Raw genomic sequence first — 19,665 nt, 5'->3', positions numbered from 1 at the left:
GTTTATTGTCGTAAACGTACATCTTCTTCTACTTGCTTCTCCTAGGGTAAACAGTAATAAGACCATGAAAGACCCAGCAGAAACAAACGTCTGACATTTTTTGGCAAATGATATGGTTTTACAATTACGACAACAAAGTTTGCCGTCAATCGAAATGTTTGAAAATACTAGTGCTACAACTAATGATAATCGTAACAAGGTATACGTATGCAGCAATATTATTGCATAAATTTTCAGACTAACTATCGTTAGGATTATGCCTGTTTCAAAGGTAATACTACCATATTTAAGGCATGGATTTGAAATGCAAACTGAACTTAAAAGTAAAAACCAAGATTTCCACTGATACTTTTGCTGGAGTATGTTGTAGACATAATAGTTTCAGGACGCAAAACAATATTTTGAGAGCAGTTTTGACACTGTTGATCGTCTGCAAGAAAGCTTTCAAAGGATTACGTGCAGCTTCTTCACCATGTAATATGTAGTGCCCATCTATTATATAAAAGTTTATATCACCCCATTATGAAGAACGGCTTCTGAAAACGATGTTACGGAGGGAAAACCTGATAAACATTCGTCATGTTTCGCATCCTTAACTGCTGAGGCTCGTGACGAACTGTCAATCGCTCACGTTTCTGTTTGCGATGTCACAAGAAGCAGAAGGATATCTCACAAGATTACATGTACAGAGTCAGTATTCTTCATAAACGGGTTGATTCTTCCAAAGAAAATGCCATCACAGTGACATATGATGGCTATGACCACCACACCTACAAATAGCATCCTCCTAGTAGCTAGCAAATGATATTTTCCACTTTCTGTATTACACACTGTTAAATATTCAAGCCATTGCGAGATGAGAAAAATGCTTCCGGGTGTCGGAGTGTTTGGAACCACAGCGGTGATCAAATGTGTTGTGCCCATCCTAAAGATATGTGGCTTCAATGTTGTCGCGCTGTGGGGATGTACTGTGGAAGAAGCAGACTGCTTAGCCAAGGAACTGGGAATTCCACACAGCACTAATAAAGTCGACGAGGTTCTTCTCGACAAAGATGTTGATCTGGTTGTCATCAGTTGTTCACCACATCTCCAGGCTCCGATAGTTGTGAAAGCTCTAAGAATTGGGAAGCATGTTTTGTGTGGGTCACCATTTGGACCCAGTGAAAGGGAAGCCCTTCATATGGTCAATGCTGCTCGGTACTATCCTCGACTCATGTCACTAATGTGTCATGGATTACGATTTTTACCAATTGTGTCCAAAATGAAAACTTATATAGAAGAGGGATACGTTGGCGATGTGACAATATGCGAAGTAAAGGTGCATTATGGGGCATATCCAAGGGAGAAGTTTGATTGGATGTGTGACGAACTAATGGGAGGTGGCGTTCTCAATGCAATGGGAAGCAATATTATTGATATTGTCACTTTCCTCACCTCACAGAAAGCATTACGTGTGCATGGAATGCTGAAGACATACACAAAACAAACTGAGAAAATTAAAGGTATAAGAGAAATTACAAGTGACGATTTTTGCACATTTCAAATGGAAATGGAAAAAGGTGCCAGCACAACAGTAACTGTTAACTCTCACATGCCAGGCCAATTTACTCAAGAGATAATAGTTATTGGAACAAAGGGAAGACTGGTTGCAAGAGGTGCAGACCTTTTTGGACAAAAGCATGACAAACTTAAGGAAGATCTTTTACATTTTGATCATGGCAATATCAAAGAAGACAAAAAGTTTGGTATTTCTGACCAAGCAAGGAAGGAGATACCCATTCCTTATCTGAAAGGAATGATTCGCATGATCGAAGGGGTTAAAGATGCTTTTGGCCGGGAAGAAGAACGACAGAGCTGGTGCACGGAACCTCTGCAGCTTGCAGCAACATTTGAAGATTCTTTCTACGTGCAGACAGTTGTTGACGCAGTCCGGCGCTCCAGCAAACTGAAGGAATGGGTGAAAGTGGTCCTGATGACTGAAGACCCTGAGCCGAACACCTATCTCTCTGCTGCAATGAGAAGGAGCACTTTCTCATTGCAATAAAAACACATGATTTACAACAAACACAGATGAATCTCTTATCTTACCAAAAGGAATATTTGAATTATTACACAATTAAGAAGACATGTTTTGTGCTAGATCTCAAGTATAAATGTTTTGTGTCTTCAGTCAAGGGCTGAAACTGTATTTTTATGTAAAAAAAATGTTCTTTCTGATATTATAGATAATTTATTTAGCTTTGGAATTTAATACTAGCTCATTAAGAGGGCAAGTATGATGGCTACTTAACAAACAAAGAAATCTGTGGTTTTAGTCCAGTATGACCAGTATTTTCGTGGATGATTTTCTCAATTCATTCCATATAGCTTACGATTCATCACACACTGTATCGAGTGATAACTTGTCACAAGTCATTAGAAACCTAGTGAACAATTTTTGTTAAGTTTTTGCTACATATTCACATGGTTTTCATGTGCAAAGGACCTTATGCCACTTCATCCATAATCACTGGCTACTGAATACCCTTGAATTCTTGAATTCTTTCAGCAGCATTAACAAAACTGAAAAGAATTATGAATGTTAACATGATACTCTGCCAACACAGCCGTAGAAACTAACATTTTTAGTCGACTACTCCTTATAATGATAACATATAGCATAACCCTTAAAAATGGCAAATTTCTATAGTCCTTGTGATACCTTACCTATTGACCAGTTTGGCAAGGACTTCAGGACTGGTGCCAATATCTAACGCTGCAACATGACAAAGATATTTAAAGAAATGTTTGATGGGGAAAATGAATGTCTTACCTCATTCATTTCTTCCCTGATTAGCTTTATGAATCAAACAAACCATGTTTTCTTCATTTTGACATGCATGTTTAATAATAATGACAAGGCATCCATGTTATCAACAAGGTGTTTGTAATTCTTAAATATCAGAAAAGATTCTTTCTTTTGTTTATCATGTTTATATTTTTCAGTATTCATCATCTAAGATGAAGTGCCAATAGTTTTGTTTTCATCAGGAACAACTTCATGACAAAATAGGGCATTATCACCAATATGTAAGAAAACTTAGTCTTTTACGAAGGATTTCTCAATCATGCACGAATCGGTATCAAAGTAATAGAACGGACCGGGCGTGTGTTGCATTATTTCACTGAACAATGTCCCTGATTCGTGTTGTTGTCTACCGGTTTCTGTATGTTTATGAATTAATAAGCAGTCTGTGAAGTTATTGTTGGTATATTTATTTATAAGAATTATCTTCAATATGTTTTTGCGTTCATGGGGTTACCAACTTATAAGCTGGTGTGCGCACTTTAAATCTTCACAGTATGTACACTACACTTTATGTTAACTCCTTCATAACTTCAAAACATACTGAAGTCAATTCTTAAGTGGTTTTAATGTGTTGACATTTATTTTCTTTTTAAATTGAAACTTGAATACACTGAGTTCAAATATCTTAACTTAAAAGTTTTGAAAAAGTCACAGATTGTTCAATGAATAGATGATTTGGTGCTCTTTTTCAATTCATTTTTAATTTGACTTACTATTTTTATGTTTTCAAATTGTATAAGATTAATGTATGGGTACACAGTAAGAACATGTGGAATATTATGGATTAGAAATCTCATCTCATTCCAGAATCTGGTATTTTGAAATACTGTCATCATAATACTCCTGGTGATTTCTTCATTTGAATACAATATCTTTTATTGCAATGCTCAGTGTTTGATTGCCGAAGAGAGACAATGTTGTTTAAGACCCAGAAAGTGACATGATTGATAATTTGACAACTAGAAGATCTCTATTATGTTACTCTCCAGAATCTGGCATATATGACAATGTGTAATAGGTACACATATTCTGAGGTCATAATACTAGGGGTGAAACGATACATCGGTGCGCTAGTGCATCGTGAGTCCTCAGGTCACAATACAAAACACAAAACATATTTTTCTGTATCGATACGAGGTGACACACTTGCTAAAATGTATTACTTACCACTTGTTTTATTAAATTAACTACTAAAAATAGCTGATACAAACATGTATCTACAGCTAGCTTTTCCTTTGGAACCTGCTCTGAAATGTTTGTGGTCAAGAAGTTTCCACTTGATTTCACGTAAATATGCGTATCGCAATACATATTGTGACATAGGTATCGTGATATGTATCGTATCGTATCGTGACCTTGCTGTATCGTTTCACTCCTACATAATACCCCAATAAATGTTCAGGGCATGTTTTTGTGATGTTGCATCATAATGATTATTGGAGTTACCTCCCCTGCGCAAGAATGTAGACGTATTTCCCAATCTCATTAAAATCAGATCTTAGTTCTCGCTACCACAAAACAAAGATCTGAGGACATCCCATTACAGGTCACGTCAGGACGACCTTCGCAAACTTTGACCCACCAATGAAATGACTAACAAGAAATCGACAGCAGCCAATCAGAAAGCAGCTTTTTCAATCTGGCAGCTATGCTTTGGAAAATATTTTGACAAATTCTCAATTCAAAATTTGAGAACTAGATTATGGCAGTACTTTCCATGGGCAATACAAAGTCTCTTCCCTCTAAATGTTTACCCTATTGAAGCGAGAGATAGACGATGATTTTGACAGATTCAGTCGTAAAGCCCACAACTGTCATTCAGAATACCCTGTGTTATCCTTTTTTTGAAGTTGTAAGATTAGAAAACACATTCTGAATGTCGCTCACCTGAACTCGTAAAAGATGCTCTGATTGGGACCCGCAGTGGGATATCCTCAGTTCTTTGTTTAGAGGTACGAGAACTAAGATCTGCGTTTAATGAGATTGATTTGTGATGTGCCGATTATCAAAGGCTATTAGTGAGCAGTTCGAAAGTTTCATGTTGGATTTTAATTTAAATGCCTTAGTTTAGGGTTGAGTGTTTCCCATCTTACAATATCAACTTTTCAGGATGTACAGTTCAAAAGCTCTCAGGGACGAGAGTTTTCTGCGGGGCCATGGTATTCCACAGAATTCGTTACGTCAGGGGTCTTTACTATAATACATGCCATTACAGTATATGCAACAAGTCCTATAGTCCCCCATATCCACAGCTACCTTTCAGTTTTTCTTGGAAAAAATGGATTAATTCTTATCCCTGAGCTCTAATCATCATATTTTTACTTTGAAAATAAACAGCATCACTAGCATAGGTAAAATGAAAGCAATTGCAAGAAAGGTAGTTCCAGTTCAAAAACCTTCTTTGATGTATTGCTAACATTTTTGTATGTTAACATACCATGACTTGTACATTTTTCTTTCTAAAAATGTCAAAACTTTACATTATTATTTAAGAGGGTGTTTTATGAGATAAATGTATATTCAGTTTTTCGTCCGACATTAAACCTTGAACTGCTCGTTTAGGGGGATATTTAATAATGCATTGAACATGACATCCACACAATTACTGAAAGACGTTGTCTATTCCACTAACTGCAACATATATCCGGCATGTCTATAGTCTGACAACCAGTGGTAACTATCAGTACTTGTTAAAGGCTCTAGTTTTCAAACTGACAGATCACCATCTTGTTACCTGTACAAGTCGCTGGGCCGGCTGGTTTGGATATCATTATGTCATGTTTATTGTGACATCGCTTTTTTGTCACATTATGAATGATCCTGTGGATGCTTGGAGTTGCCATACTCGATGTCCAATGGAGGTCACAAGATGATACGAACTGTCACACAGAAATATGTCAGTGAAAATATGTCTTTGTAGCTTGTGGACTCTTACAGTGATAAATTTGTTACATGCGTCACTAGCAGGGTGTGCAGGATCTTACGAGCGGAACGTTCTTGCACAAGCTCATTCAGCTGGTAAAATCCCACACATCTCATTAGTGACACTTGTAATTCATAATGTTAACAGTGGCAGCCTGACCAGTCTGAATATGAAGATTATTAGCCGAGTGTTTCGGTCACATAATCAGGAACAAAAATTCTATTATGTAAACCTTACATGATCATGATTTTACTCATGAGTAATAATCTCTTTTTTATGCTGTGATGTTGCATAAGGATATTCTCGTGGTATTTGTTCAAGGTTTGATCTTGATGGTATGACATTCTACTGGAGCATTACCAGACTTCGAAACATCTTCAGGACATTTTTGACGACAATCAGTCAGTGTCCAGGAAAATGAACGGATCTGAAACTGTTACGTAATGTCATTCTTATACAACCTTTAAAACATAATTTCTTTAGCTGATAAGCTGAAGTAAGCATAAAATCCACACATGAATGTAGTGCTGGAGTGAACAGCTCCATTTATGAAATAGTGCCAAAGGATCTGTAGGTGTTTGTTTCCGGACACACAAGCATTATAGAAAAGTTTGTCTCAAGTTATTGGGAATGTTAGGCAGTTGTTGATTGAGAAAGCAGACATAACCTAGATCTATGGAGTTTATTAAAGGTAGTTCCTTAGAGGTGACCTCATGTATATTTTCACTGGATTTGTCCGGATTATGTTTGTCAGTTTGTCAGCACCGTACCAGTGCTCGTGGGTTTCACCAAAATGGTAAACTGGGCTGAAAACGAAGATAGGGCAGCGAATGGTTCTTGGGTATTTACAAGTCAGAAGGGATAGATGTCAAACCTTACTAGTCTATGTAAGGATATCATACTGGTGGCTTTACTCGACACTCCACATAGTTTAAAATGATATGAAGTTCTTATCAATGAAGAAAAACACAATAATATTTCAAGGCGACAGGGAATTTTTTCTTTTCATTATTTTTCTAGTTTTATTGAAAAGACATTTTGATTTTATCATTCAAATTTTGAAGAAGAAAACTATCGGGTAATATTTTGCGGTTCTTTGCTAAATGCAGGGGGTGCTCTTGTAACATTCCAATGAAGGTAGTCAGATCAGCTGCAGTTAGAAATTTCCAAGTGCCTTTTGTTCTCAGACTCATAATAATCTCTGCATCAAGATCTGAGGACACCTCTAGAAGGTCGTGTTGGGTGAAATGTCTGTCAGCCAATCAGTATCAAGGCATCTATATTCTCAAAATGTGTGAGAAGCATTTAGACCATTTCTGATTTCTGTATTTTGAAAACGATAGTCAAAGTTCACGCAGGGTTCACCTGACACAACCTTCTTTGGAGGTGTCATGCGGATAGGTTTCATATTGGAATAGTAACCTGCTTCTAATGAGATTGCTAAAATGTATGATTAATATAATGAGAGACTCTTCAATAAGAACCCCTCCCTTGTGGCATGCTGGTCAGTAATTGTTATGTTTATATCTGTGTTTATGTAATGGCAAGGTTCTGCAGGTGAGGGCAATGTTCTGCAGGTGGGAGCAAGGTTCTGCAGGTGGGGGCAAGGTTCTGCAGGTGGGTGGGTGGGACAAGGTTCTGCAGGTGTAGGAGGGGGGGCAAGGTTCTGCAGGTCGAGGGGGAAGGTTCTACAGGTGTGGGCAAGGTTCTGCAGGTGGAGGGGAAAGGTTCTGCAGGTGGGGGCAGGGTTATGCAGGTGGGGCTATCATTGATGTTGTCATGACTGTGCCGCATGTATGGGTTTTTTTCAGGCAAATGTTGTGTGTAAGAGATGGTATAGGATATTGTATTGTTGTTGTTCATATTCGTATCACGAGGTTTAAAGCCAGTGGCTACCTCACAATGCAAGTATTGTGCAGCAAGTTTAGTGTTTCACACTGTCAGAGATGTGTAAAGAATTGAATGATGTTTCCAAATTTATTTTAATCCAGCTAAAATACGATAACTACTTCTTTATGTATTCTTATAGAATGATCAATACAGTTTTGAAGGCAAGCATGTACCACTAAAAATCACTTTTTTATATGAAAAGCACTTGTTTGGTCCAGACATGTCTGTCTGCTATCAGTATGGACTGACAGCCTATATGGGAAACTGGTATTAATTATTGCCACTAGCCAATATCTAGGAATTGTAATTGCTATTAAAGAAGACTGCAGGTGAAATTAAGCACTTTATGAATGAGTTTCTGTATAACATTTGATTACACTTGGTGAGGTCAATACCCGAAAAGGACCCGAAGTATAATTATTTGTATGATATAAAAACCAAAGATCAAAGTATTCATGGAAATATGTTTTGAAACAGAGTGAAACAGAATCCATTGTCATATATTCCTTTGTAAAGCAATATCAATCCATTTTCTCGCTTTGTGAATGCACAAACCTCAGTTAAACTTCAAGTCTGACAACATTGGATTGTTGTGTTCCCTCTGACCAGCTTTTGGTAAACTGAACAAGAAAATCAACAAAACAAGAATTTAATATGATCAGTGCCCTGCTCCACAAAGCGATCTCAGTGCTACGATTACCCTAAGCCTCCTTGTCAAAGTATGGGACTTACGAACGTCTTAGTGCTATGAACGCTTTGTGGAACAGGTGCCTGAAGCAGGCGTTTAATGTGGTGAATACGGTAAATTAAATTCTAACCTTGACTGTAGGTGCTGTGATGTAATAATGCAGACAGATACTGGAGGATGAAATACATGGAGTGATGGTGGTCCAGAGAGCATCCATCAACCTTTCGGGACCATTACTAACAAGAATAATACTAACTAGTCATCAAATGAAGATCTACATCCTGAAGTATATTTTTGCATTGTTTATAGAGAACTATTATTGTGATAATTGTTTACCAAGACCAAATATTTGGACAATCCATTATCCAAGAGCATATTATCAACAAGCCGTGATTATGAGCTATCACTAATGTGTTACATCAGTCAGTGGTTGTAGTTGGAATGTAGGTGAAGCTGAAGGGGTCGATGTCGGCACAGGTACTACAGACGTACCCCAGGTATGTTTCTGTATACAGAAATGTACCCTAGCCAAATCAGATTACAGAAAAGTGCCCAGTACCCTAAGCAGCAGACAAGTCCATATTCCTGAAATTGGTTCATGTATTAGGTCCAGTTCAAGTGATACGAGTGCATACTGAATAGTGCTGTGCATTGCAGAATATTAGAGTGCTGTAAGTACATGACTGTGTATGCTCATTTTTATACAGCACACTGGAATGCACCTCTACAACAACAGTATGACAGTTCCGATCCAGTTTATGGAAAGGAAATACCAAAAGAAAAATATATAACGCGTACTGCCATGTTAAATATTACCGCATCAAGGACATGCTGTACATGTTAGCATTCAAGGAACCAATTAAGCACATTAGGCAAAGTGGCCTGTGGCGGAATTGACTCATTCTAGTATACCTTTCTGTAATCTGATTTTGGCGAGGGTACATTTCCGTATACTGAAACATACATTGGGTACATACACGTCTGTAGTACACGTGCTGATGACCCCTCTAGCGTAAGTGAACATTACCCTTGGTTCATATCAACTGTTTTACATAGTCTCCATAATTGTAGTAAAGTAGTTGTAGGACAAATAGTATATAGACAAATAATATTTGTTAGATGATGCCATTGTGATGATTTGAGACAATCAGTCTTTGAATACTTAAATCAATTTTTAAGTTTTAAATAGAATCTATTATATATGGACAGGATGTGCACGGGTTGAACAATCTTTTTTTTTGGTCTGTCAGTCATCTGTTGGCTCATGAACATTTTAAAGACAAGTCATGAAGAATATTTGGTAAGGTTCTTGTAGTATTTTACAATCATATATATCTGAAACATGTTTAACTGTAAGGGGTGACCCATTTGATATTCTGGACGTGGTGTTTCGGATTGTTTAAGAAAATATATTTTTCCAGAAATATAAGGTTTTCAGATTTAAAATAAACTGTTCAATGTATTTATACTGATAGTTTTGAAAAAAAAATTAGTTGTGACATTTTTTAATCCTTTGGAGCAAAAAAACAAAACTGGACCCACCCCCCTCACCAAATGGTCATTCCTTAGGGCATCTTTTTCTTAAGCTACACATACAATCTTCACACATTATATATGATGTATTTAATTCTGTGATAGTTAAACAGTATTGTGAGTTTTTCATACAAATGTCAACATGCTTTATGGTCAGATACAATGGATGGTTACTTGAATGTCCATCATATTGTATTGGATGGATAGATGTATATTTGTAAAGATGCTGTAGGGAATGTTTCCAAATTCTAGGAGTCCATTGATTAAACAATTTATTCCTAATGAAGCATGTACAAATTTGAATTCCATTTATAGTAAAGTGGATGTACGTGTCAACATGGCACAACATAAGGAATATGACAACCGAATTATATTAACCAAAAACTGGTTGTTTTATTCGGGAAGAGGTGTATTGAATCATATGCTCATCTGTATACAAATCCAGGGATTTTTCTAGGATTCTAAACAATCTTTATTTGGTTAAAAATTGGGATTTTTTTCAATGTTTATATTATCTCAGAGTATGCCCTAATACAAAAACCTCCTTCTCTTTATTGTCCCTGTTATCTGTGGAATAGAGGTCATGTCTACAAAGCTGTAACATTAGCATATGTTATGACCATATTACCATGAACTAGGAAGTTTTTTATTGACGTTAATTTGCTGTAGACTTGGGACCAAACATTGGCCTTGGAGCAGGTCAAGAAAAATTCCTGCATTCAGATATCCCTTTAATGATGAGGATAACGAGTGGATTGGTACTTGTCACAATCCTGAATGAATCAGGAGTCTGATCTGATGGACAGTATACGGACACATTAACCAGACATGTTCTTAACCCTTTTGTACTCTGGGGAAATTCTGTACCATAGGGCTGAAGACTAATTAATGTTTTTAATTCCTTATTATTTTCCGAAATGAGATCTTTTATTCCATTTTGATACCTTTCAACAGGGTCGGCATTGAATTGCAGTAAAATATTTTATTTAAATGAGATTGTTTTATATTTATATTACTGGTGCAGAAATGATTATTAGTTATGGAGGGTATTGGGAAGACCTTATGATGTCATCGAGGATACGTTGTATATCTGCACAACATGTTTTAGTTGTTTTAGGCTTTGTTTTAGTTAAGGAGAAACATTTACTAAACATAATCTGGAGACATGTATATCTGGTGTTGTTCAAAAGGTAGATTCTTACCCTGTCCATCCTCAATTATCCAGGGATATTTTGATACTTACACTGGGCTCAATTGCAAGCATAGCTTTAGTTTCACAAATGATGTACCGGTAACCATCTTCGTCTCTCTGAAGTCCATCTTCCGAGTTTCTCTCGCTCATAACCAATTAAACTGACTCTTCTGAACATGATTCCATCATGCATGTACAATATCATGGCTTTCTCAGAACAACCTTATGGTATTTTTAATTGAATAAAAAAACACATAAATTAATTTTGGACTACTGAAACAAGGGAAAGAAGTCCTTTTCCACAAAGCTGACAAACAAAGAACGAGCCATGTTCTGTTGATATCCTTGTTTGTTTTCAGTGTGTTTGTTTACTTAACTTGAAAAGCCCCACAAATCAAAAATATTTTTCCAAGTTGTTTTTATTTTTCATGCTACTGTATTAGGTTGCATGTCTATTTTTAGCCTCATGTCATTCAAACCAGACTCCAAGGAAGCCATGGTGGCAAATGAATCCAATGCATCTATCATAACAGAATGGTGATCTTATACACTGGATAATCGAGGATGAATTGACCTACATAATGAATAAGAATACATTCACTACAGGGTGAAACTGATCCTTTTTGTGCAAGGTGCTGATCTGTGTCTGTAGTCTTGTTAAAGAAGGATGCTTATGTTCGCCATGTTAACGCCAGTTTGACGGACGTACTGCAAATGCAGTGCACATGTTGTGAGTACTGTTGTGCAAATGTGCATATTGTGTAGATCAAAATAACATTGTTTACTTAACTTGCAATGCCAGAAAAGGCTAAAATCGTATTTCAAGTTGTTTTTAATTTCATGTTAGAAAAAGCATATTTTGTAATTTTATATATTCTATTTCACTTGACATGGTTCTATATTTTATGTCAAGTTTTCAAAAATTGAAAGTTGATGTCACCTTATTTTACATATTTCACTCTCTAGAATATTTTCCTTTGTGATAGGCAGGGTCCATTACATAAAATACCCCTTTTTGTTGTAACTTGTGTATTTCTTACTATCAATGGTGCAAGATCGAAGTTTTACATGTTTTATTTATTTCAGTTCAAATTGATACATGCTTTTATCATCCATTCTTGTTCAAAGCTACTGGGCAGAAACAAAAGAGAAATTGTTCCTTCTGATCAGGACGCGTAAACAAAAATAGTTTGTTAACCAGGCTGAATGACAAAAAAACAACTGAAATCAGAAAAATTTGACTTATGACCAAAAACATTTTGGTTACTGTTTTCCAATAAAGAGAAATGATAAAAAAAACATAAGATTTTATCACACTGTTTGTAGAAATTTTGTTTGATTAATTTTGAATAATATATATAAATATCTTTGTTCCAACTTAAACAACAACTTTTCTATTTCATTATCGTTTTGAAATCATTCTTCCGCGATGTTGTGACCTATGAGTGATAGACATGACATTTATCAGAATTTGCCCTCAAACAGATAGGCTATAGAAACATAAAGGAAATTGATCTTGCACCTTGAAGTTCACCTGTAAGTCATAACTATTTGTACCCCTACAGCTGAATGTTCAAAAGCAAAATGTTCATTGAAATCATAGCTATGTAAGTATATATACAGTTTCACTGAGTAGTCTCCCCTCCCTCCAATGTGAAGTACACAGGTGAAGCCACACCTTTACAAAACTGTGCCTTTCCTGGTCTTTTGTTCCAATTTTGTTTTTAGCATCTGCACATCCATGTCACCTACCAAGTTTTAGTTTTTGTAGTAAGTATATATATTTGGTGCATTGTTGTTATATTTACTGTATTAAACATATCCCACAACTGTTGATCTTGTTTGTGCAGTTATTCATATTAATAATAAGTCTGCTTGTAAGTTATGTAATAGTGTAATGCGAATAACTCCATATACTCAGCTCCCTGGGGAGTACTTCCATGCTGCCTGTGAGGCTCTAGAGTGAGTGAGTTTGGTTTCACGCCTCTTTTAGCAATATTCAAGCAATATCACGGCGGGGGACACCAGAAATGGGCTTCACACATTGTACCCATGTCGGGAATCGAACCCAATGAGGCTCTAGAATGAATGAATACTGTTTTACGCCACATCAGCAATTTTCCAGCTATTCACGGCGAATGAGGCTCTAGAAGTTTAACAGTCACATTAGACCTTTGCTGGTAATTTGGCTTAAAACATAAAAGAATTGGTTCTCAAGCAAAGACTTTTGAAAATATAGTATAGACGGGCGGGCAGTGTGTGTTACTTGTAACAAACTAGTATGTAACCAAATAAACAGTTGTATACCATCTACCTGGGACAGGGCCTCCTTACATAACACACAAACTCCTATTGCTGCCATTCAAGATGAGCAATAGAGCAGTGCACCTGTAAAGGGAAGCAACTGCAAGCTATATTGGATTGCATTGTCTTTATTAAGTATTAGGATTTTTATATATTTTTTTTAAAATGGAATTAGAAAATGTTATGATGATGCTGGTGGTGCCTGAGAACCAAGACTAATAAAAAAAATTACCCTTGGACTGAGTGAGTATGGCTTTACGACACTTTTAGCAACATTTTAGCAATATTATGGCGAGGGACATCAGAAATGGGACTCACACATTGTACCCATATGGGAAATTGAAAGCAGGCCTTTGGCAAGCAAACGCTTTAACCACTGGGCTAACCCACCACCTGGTGACAATGAGACTAAATGGGTTGAGTGGTCAGACTCGGTGACTTGGTCAAAAGTAAGGGTGTGTGATATTATCGGTCAATTGAGGTTCACTGTTTCCACGATGCATGTCACAACATCATTTTTTAATGCTTGGTAAATCGAACAATTTCAAATAGCGATTTATATCATGTGTTTAATGTTGTACACTTGCCAAATACCTGGAGCATGCATCTGTGTGTAATAATTGAATGAGTAAACATTATGTTGTACCAGTATGTTCAATTCATAAACTGGTGTTTCAAATTGGTTCTCAATTCAAAATTTAAGATGATACAATATATCATGATACGTATCGCAATGCAGCCCTCAAATACCCATCACTAGTTGATAGCATGTCCTAAGGCCCAACGTGGATTGAATTTTTTTATCTCAATTTCTGGATTGCCTTGTCCAAATTTAATTACCGTATTCGACGTAGTAAGCGCACCGCTCTCATAAACACCCACAGCGAGATTTGCTAATATATTTGCAAGTGAACAATCCCAATTAGCACCCCTTCCGACCCCTATTAGCATATAATACGCACTCATGTGATATATGCACCTTTTATTATTGGCAATTCAATTCTGGAAAAATATAGCTGTCATACGTAAACATTTCAGGCTGTCAGCGTAAAAACCACAAAATCTATCTTTCAACTCTGTTGCTTTCACCAAAATAATATTCTAATAAGAGTCCCCCATTTCTAGTTTTGAGAGCGCCCTGGTCACTTATTACGTTGAATACGGTAATTGCTAGTCGCTGGAATACTGCTCAGTGCAACACTGCCCAGCATGAGTGATAGAGTTAATCATGCCAAGACAACACAAGACTGACCAGCTACACAGTTATCAAGTTTACTCTTACCACATGTCAACATTTTTTAATCCTTGTTTATACAAGATGATGGATATTTGTGGTAAAACGATACATCAGTGTACCAGTGCATCATGACTTTTAACAGTATTCCAGTCATATCATGTAGGTCTGCTTAATCATGTGTGTAATCTGGGAGGAAAGCCCGAAGTGATGCGGGTCTCAGACGTTTATCACTTCGGTGAAACCCACGAGCATGAGTATGATGCTGACAAACCTAGAAACATAATCAGGGAGAACTGGAATTCGAACCTACAACCATAGGTTTCGCTGTCCCTTAGACAACTGGGCCACCCATGCCCCACCAGCTTTTCCTTTTGAACCTGCTCTGAAATATTTATAATCAAGAAGTTTCCACACATTTTTATCGTAAATATGAGTATCGCAATACATACTGTATTGTGACCTGTGTATCGTGACATGTATCATACCGTGACCTTGTATCGTTTCACCCCGAACGGAGATTGATGGAAGAAAAGCAACATGTTGTGATTTAACCAGATTTCCTCGCAAAATCATTGGAAGCATGATTTGTCTTAAATGAACAGTCTTTTCCATACAAAAATAAAGACACACAGTAACATTTCCCTCATTTGTTGAATCTAATGTTCAAAATGCACCATTTATTTCTTAGACTCCAACAACAGCAATGTCTTGCTACACAGCCACCATCTTCAGGCAAGGGAGATAACCAAATACCAAAGTCCAGTTTCCACCCTTGCAGAACTAGGCTGGAATTCCAGAGTTACAGTTTGGCTGGACTAACGAGTCAATGCATTGGCCAATCAAAACTGTGCAAAGGAACTAGACATCCAGTTTGTAAAGACACAGCTTTCAACATGCAATGTTTGGTCGACTGCAGGTTTTGTAAAGCATGTGTACCGTCAACTGGGCTTCGACATATATTTTGCAAATCTTATCATGTTTTTCATTAAGGTGCTCAAGTGATTTTATGCACTTCATGAGGTAAGACCTGTTATATTCAAAATAGATTTTGATTATCCATCAGATTGTCTTGACTGTGCGCCACCATTTTGTTTGAAGCAAATACAAGTGATTTGAGAGATGGAATCTGATTGTTCAATAGGAGGGACATAAGTCGTAATAGCCACTGGTGGCGCTAATTTCGAGCCTGGAAATTCAAGCCTAGTTCAGTAAGGAAACTGGACTTTAATGGTCAGTTAACGCCCTTGCCTCGGGAAGATGCACAGCCACATCAACAACTAGACTTTCATCTGATTGCATTGTCTATTAGATGTTGCAGTGACACTGGCACCCAACTCTGGGTGTTCCCAGTGTACATGAACACAACACTGCGGTCTAAGTAGATCTGAAGGTTGCCGAAACGATACACTTGATGTCCCTCATGAGACTTGCCAGCAATGGGCATGAACAAAATGTTATTATCATTAGCTTTTCTTTCAAGCAAGTCCTTGAAGCTTGTTGGCACGGATGGGTTGACACTCCGAACAGCTTGCATCGTCTCGGCCTGAGCTTGAGTCTGTGATGGTGGAGGCTGCACTGGCGGTTGAACATCCATCTGACGACGCTCAGTGTGGGTGAAGTAGGCCATGTTTTCACGCACTCCAGGCTGGAAGTGGCCCGACACTGACTGATTCATTATCTCAAGGGCTTTGTTGAATTGTTCTTTAATCACTGCATGGGATTTCATCTCCTCAGGAAACTGGGCCTTCCATCCAAGATACCATTTGGTGATTTCATCAAAATTTGGCATATTGCTCAACCAGCCACATAAAACCTGTAGCCATCGTGGAAAGAAGGCTTTGTCCAACACTGATATGAGATGCTGTGTTGGGAGGATGCTGTACCAGGCCATGAACCATCTCCATGGATTCAGAACCTGTTGATGGGGATTGATGTGCATCTCCTGAATAGCCTGACCCAACTTCGGTAAAATGTTTTTGACCAAGAATGCATCCATATGTCCCTGCTTGAACACACCAAGCCATGGCTGAAGAATAATCTTAGCTGAGGCATCAGATGGATGCCAGTTGACCAGAGCATTAGCAAGCTTATGTCTGATGGGAGCATAGAGGGGTTCCAGTTTGTCTGCCATCAGAGGCAGCCATGGATGGATCCAGGCGTGCACAGGAATTGTGTCTGTGAGTGGGTTCCATGCTTCCACCTCCTGTAGTAGCCGTGGCAACACAAGCTGATCCAGGATGTTCTCCATGATCCAACGGGGCAAGGCAGGTTGCCAAGTCTCCAGTACACAGACCAGTGGGTCGTAGCTTCGGACGTTCCATCGGAGGATGCCACTGCGGACTGGGGGCAGCCAGGTGTCCCAAAGAAGACGTTGGTAGGTGTCCATATCATTGATGTCATGGTGCTGACCGCCAGGCTCCTCCAGCAACACTCTCCACTCCCTGACGGTGTTGAAGCCATAGCCTGAAATTGAAAAATGATGTCAGTAACAGATTCTGGTTTGTCTGTAAACATCAGCAAAACAAGCTACCTGGGAGAAGAGTAAACAAACTCCATCATTTAACTAGCCTTGCAAATGGTTCATATGTGCATAATTATGCAGGGATTTATACCCTTGGCAACAAATGGGTAAAACATTGTTGCATGCAAAAGTCGGACTTAATATTTTCATAATTTCAAAAACATTCTAACATTGTATCATAACATTGCATGCAATAATGGAAGAACAAACATTAGAGACATCCTCCTCTTTATTGGTAAAATGAAATACAAGTCACTTTTACCAAGCCATTTAATTCCTTTTGGGAATTTATTTTTATTGACATTTGAAACAGATTTGGGGACGAGTATCGGCCACTGAGCAGGTTTAGATAAATCCCTCACTGACCCTGTCATGAAAACGATAACATCTAGTGTACCACTTTAAATATATATGTGCTCTTAAAAAATAGTATGTTGTTTCAGCTCGGTACACATGGACCATTGCCAGCAAGATTATGATTTCTACAAATGTCATTGAAATCATACTATGTTCGGGTTTTATAAGACGCACAAATCATGGGTGTCCACTACTCAAAGATGTAGAGAATGGAAGCAGAAAAGAACTCTACTGCATCCCAAGGGACACACAATAATAAACATTGAACCTACAGCACGTCAAGAACAGTTTTGAGTGTCATTTCATCCATCAATCATGACCACTGTCCACATGATCATCGATTCATTCCAGGCTCTAAGGTAATTATCAAAACGTACAGTACACTACACGACTTCATTAATTTACTCATATAACCTGCAAGGACCCTTAAAACGAATTAATGGGGGGCCCCTGGATTAAGTCAAGGTAAAACTATGAATCATACATCAATCATGATTGCTTGAGTGACTCATCTGTGTTTTTTACTTACATTAAGAACATAAAAAAGGCAAAGGAAAAAGATTGATAGATCCATGTAATCTAAGCCTGCATGTTCTATTAATGATAATAAACATGTTAATCTTTAAACAAGTGTAATCATTTTCTTGAAAATAATAAACATAATAAATGTCTATATTTACCTGGCTCACTTAGTGGTTCCCAAGGTGCAAAGAAAGCCTTCATTAGTGGAAACACCAATGCTATTGCCAGGGCATCCATGTCATACAATTTGTATTCTTCATAGTAGTCCTTTTGCATCATCTTGAACACATCAACGCATTCATCCAAAGTGATGGGCACCTCACAGTTTGGCTGCGTTCTTTTTTCACAGTCCTCAATAACTTCCAACAATTTTGACAGTTTCTCAAGGTGCTTTTCTTCATCATCACAAACAGCATCTAAGCGCTTCTTTTCATGCTCTATGTTGACAACTGAATCCTTAGAATGTTTAAGTTTTCTGTCATTCAAGATAATATCTTCTTCTGCCATGTCAACCAATAAATTAAGGTTGTGCAGCAATTCTGGCATGTCAAACATTCGTATCTGTTTCTCGTCAGTGTAAACCACTTCTTCTTCATCTGGTTTGTCATGTCTGTGGGAAATGGCATGATAACCGGTCAAGACGCGCTGCTCACGTCCTGTCATGTCAATAACCTTCACCTTGCTTGCTTTCATATCGTAAGACTTCTTCTTGCGACCTTGACCCCCATCAATAGCTTCTTGTGCAGTTTTGTACACATATTTTGGTTTCTTTGCTTTAGTTTCTGTACGCTTCCATTGGTGAAGTTCTTCCTGAAACTTCTTCTCATCCTCTTCCTCCGAATCAACCACAGGGAAATCAACCATAGATCTTGCTGATCTCTCTGATCCATGGAAACCAATGGCTCCTTTACCCTTTCTCTTGACAGCTGTCACAGGCGTGGTGATGCCCTGCCCTTCAGTCCCCAAGCCCTCGCCTGGCTTGTAACCCATCTTCTGTAAAATCCTCTGCCCAATGCCTCGCGTGTGTTTTTCCCAGTCCCCAAATTCTCTCGTTTCATGGTGACCTTTAAGAAAGTGAGGTGTAGCTTGTTTAACCGGTCCACCCTTTGATGCAAACGGTCTTCTGCTGGCAGTCCATTTTTCTTTCTTGATGGGTACAGAAGCGCCTGAATCATTTGAATCGCTCCCAGCCAGGTCTTCTTTTTTCAATTCTCTCTTGAATCCGCCACTGATGAAATTAACAGGTGCAGTATAATCTTTTTTTCTTTTACCTCCACCAAAACTTGGTCTCTCTTCTTCTTCTTCGTCCTCTTTCTCTGCCCAAATACCATATATCGCTTGGTTCTTGGATTGGCGGAAAACTCGAGGGGTAAAAATGTCTTCCAAATCCCGATCAGTTACCTCGAATCGCTCAACTTCTGGGGATGACATTTTGATCTGATAGCGTTCGGTGCAATATATTGGCAGGACTAATACTTTCACAATTGCATAAACGTCTGTACGTCAGTAAGTTTGATAAACGTTCTCCAAACGGTGCCCAAACGCTCTCACACCGTGTGAAGACAGGAAGTTTCTGATTTGGAAGGTTAAAAATTTAAAATGAATTCCGGAAAAGAATAATCATGAAATTAAATGAAAATACACGATGAA

At 38.0% G+C, this 19,665-nt stretch overlaps 2 protein-coding genes across 2 annotated transcripts; one reads left to right on the top strand and one right to left on the bottom strand.

The window, feature by feature from the left end:
• Positions 1 to 400: 400 nt before the first annotated feature.
• On the top strand, positions 401 to 2,845 carry LOC139454342 (glucose-fructose oxidoreductase domain-containing protein 1-like). Its single transcript, XM_071235973.1, has one exon. It carries the CDS (start codon positions 857 to 859, stop codon positions 2,042 to 2,044), a length of 1,188 nt encoding a protein of 395 aa, XP_071092074.1. The 5' UTR covers positions 401 to 856; the 3' UTR covers positions 2,045 to 2,845.
• Positions 2,846 to 14,887: 12,042 nt separating this feature from the next.
• On the bottom strand, positions 14,888 to 19,576 carry LOC139449812 (tuftelin-interacting protein 11-like). Its single transcript, XM_071231353.1, has 2 exons — positions 18,174 to 19,576; positions 14,888 to 17,078 (listed from the first exon to the last, which is right to left on the bottom strand). Exons 1-2 carry the CDS (start codon positions 19,444 to 19,446, stop codon positions 15,901 to 15,903), a joined length of 2,451 nt encoding a protein of 816 aa, XP_071087454.1. The 5' UTR covers positions 19,447 to 19,576; the 3' UTR covers positions 14,888 to 15,900.
• Between the last annotated feature and the right edge of the window lie 89 nt (positions 19,577 to 19,665).

This window comes from Haliotis cracherodii, unplaced genomic scaffold, assembly GCF_022045235.1.
Source record: "Haliotis cracherodii isolate W230 unplaced genomic scaffold, xgHalCrac1.p SCAF_10, whole genome shotgun sequence".
Lineage (NCBI taxonomy): Eukaryota > Metazoa > Mollusca > Gastropoda > Lepetellida > Haliotidae > Haliotis > Haliotis cracherodii.
Note: the sequence above shows the minus strand (reverse complement) of the source record. Positions and strands in the feature narration are given on the sequence as shown.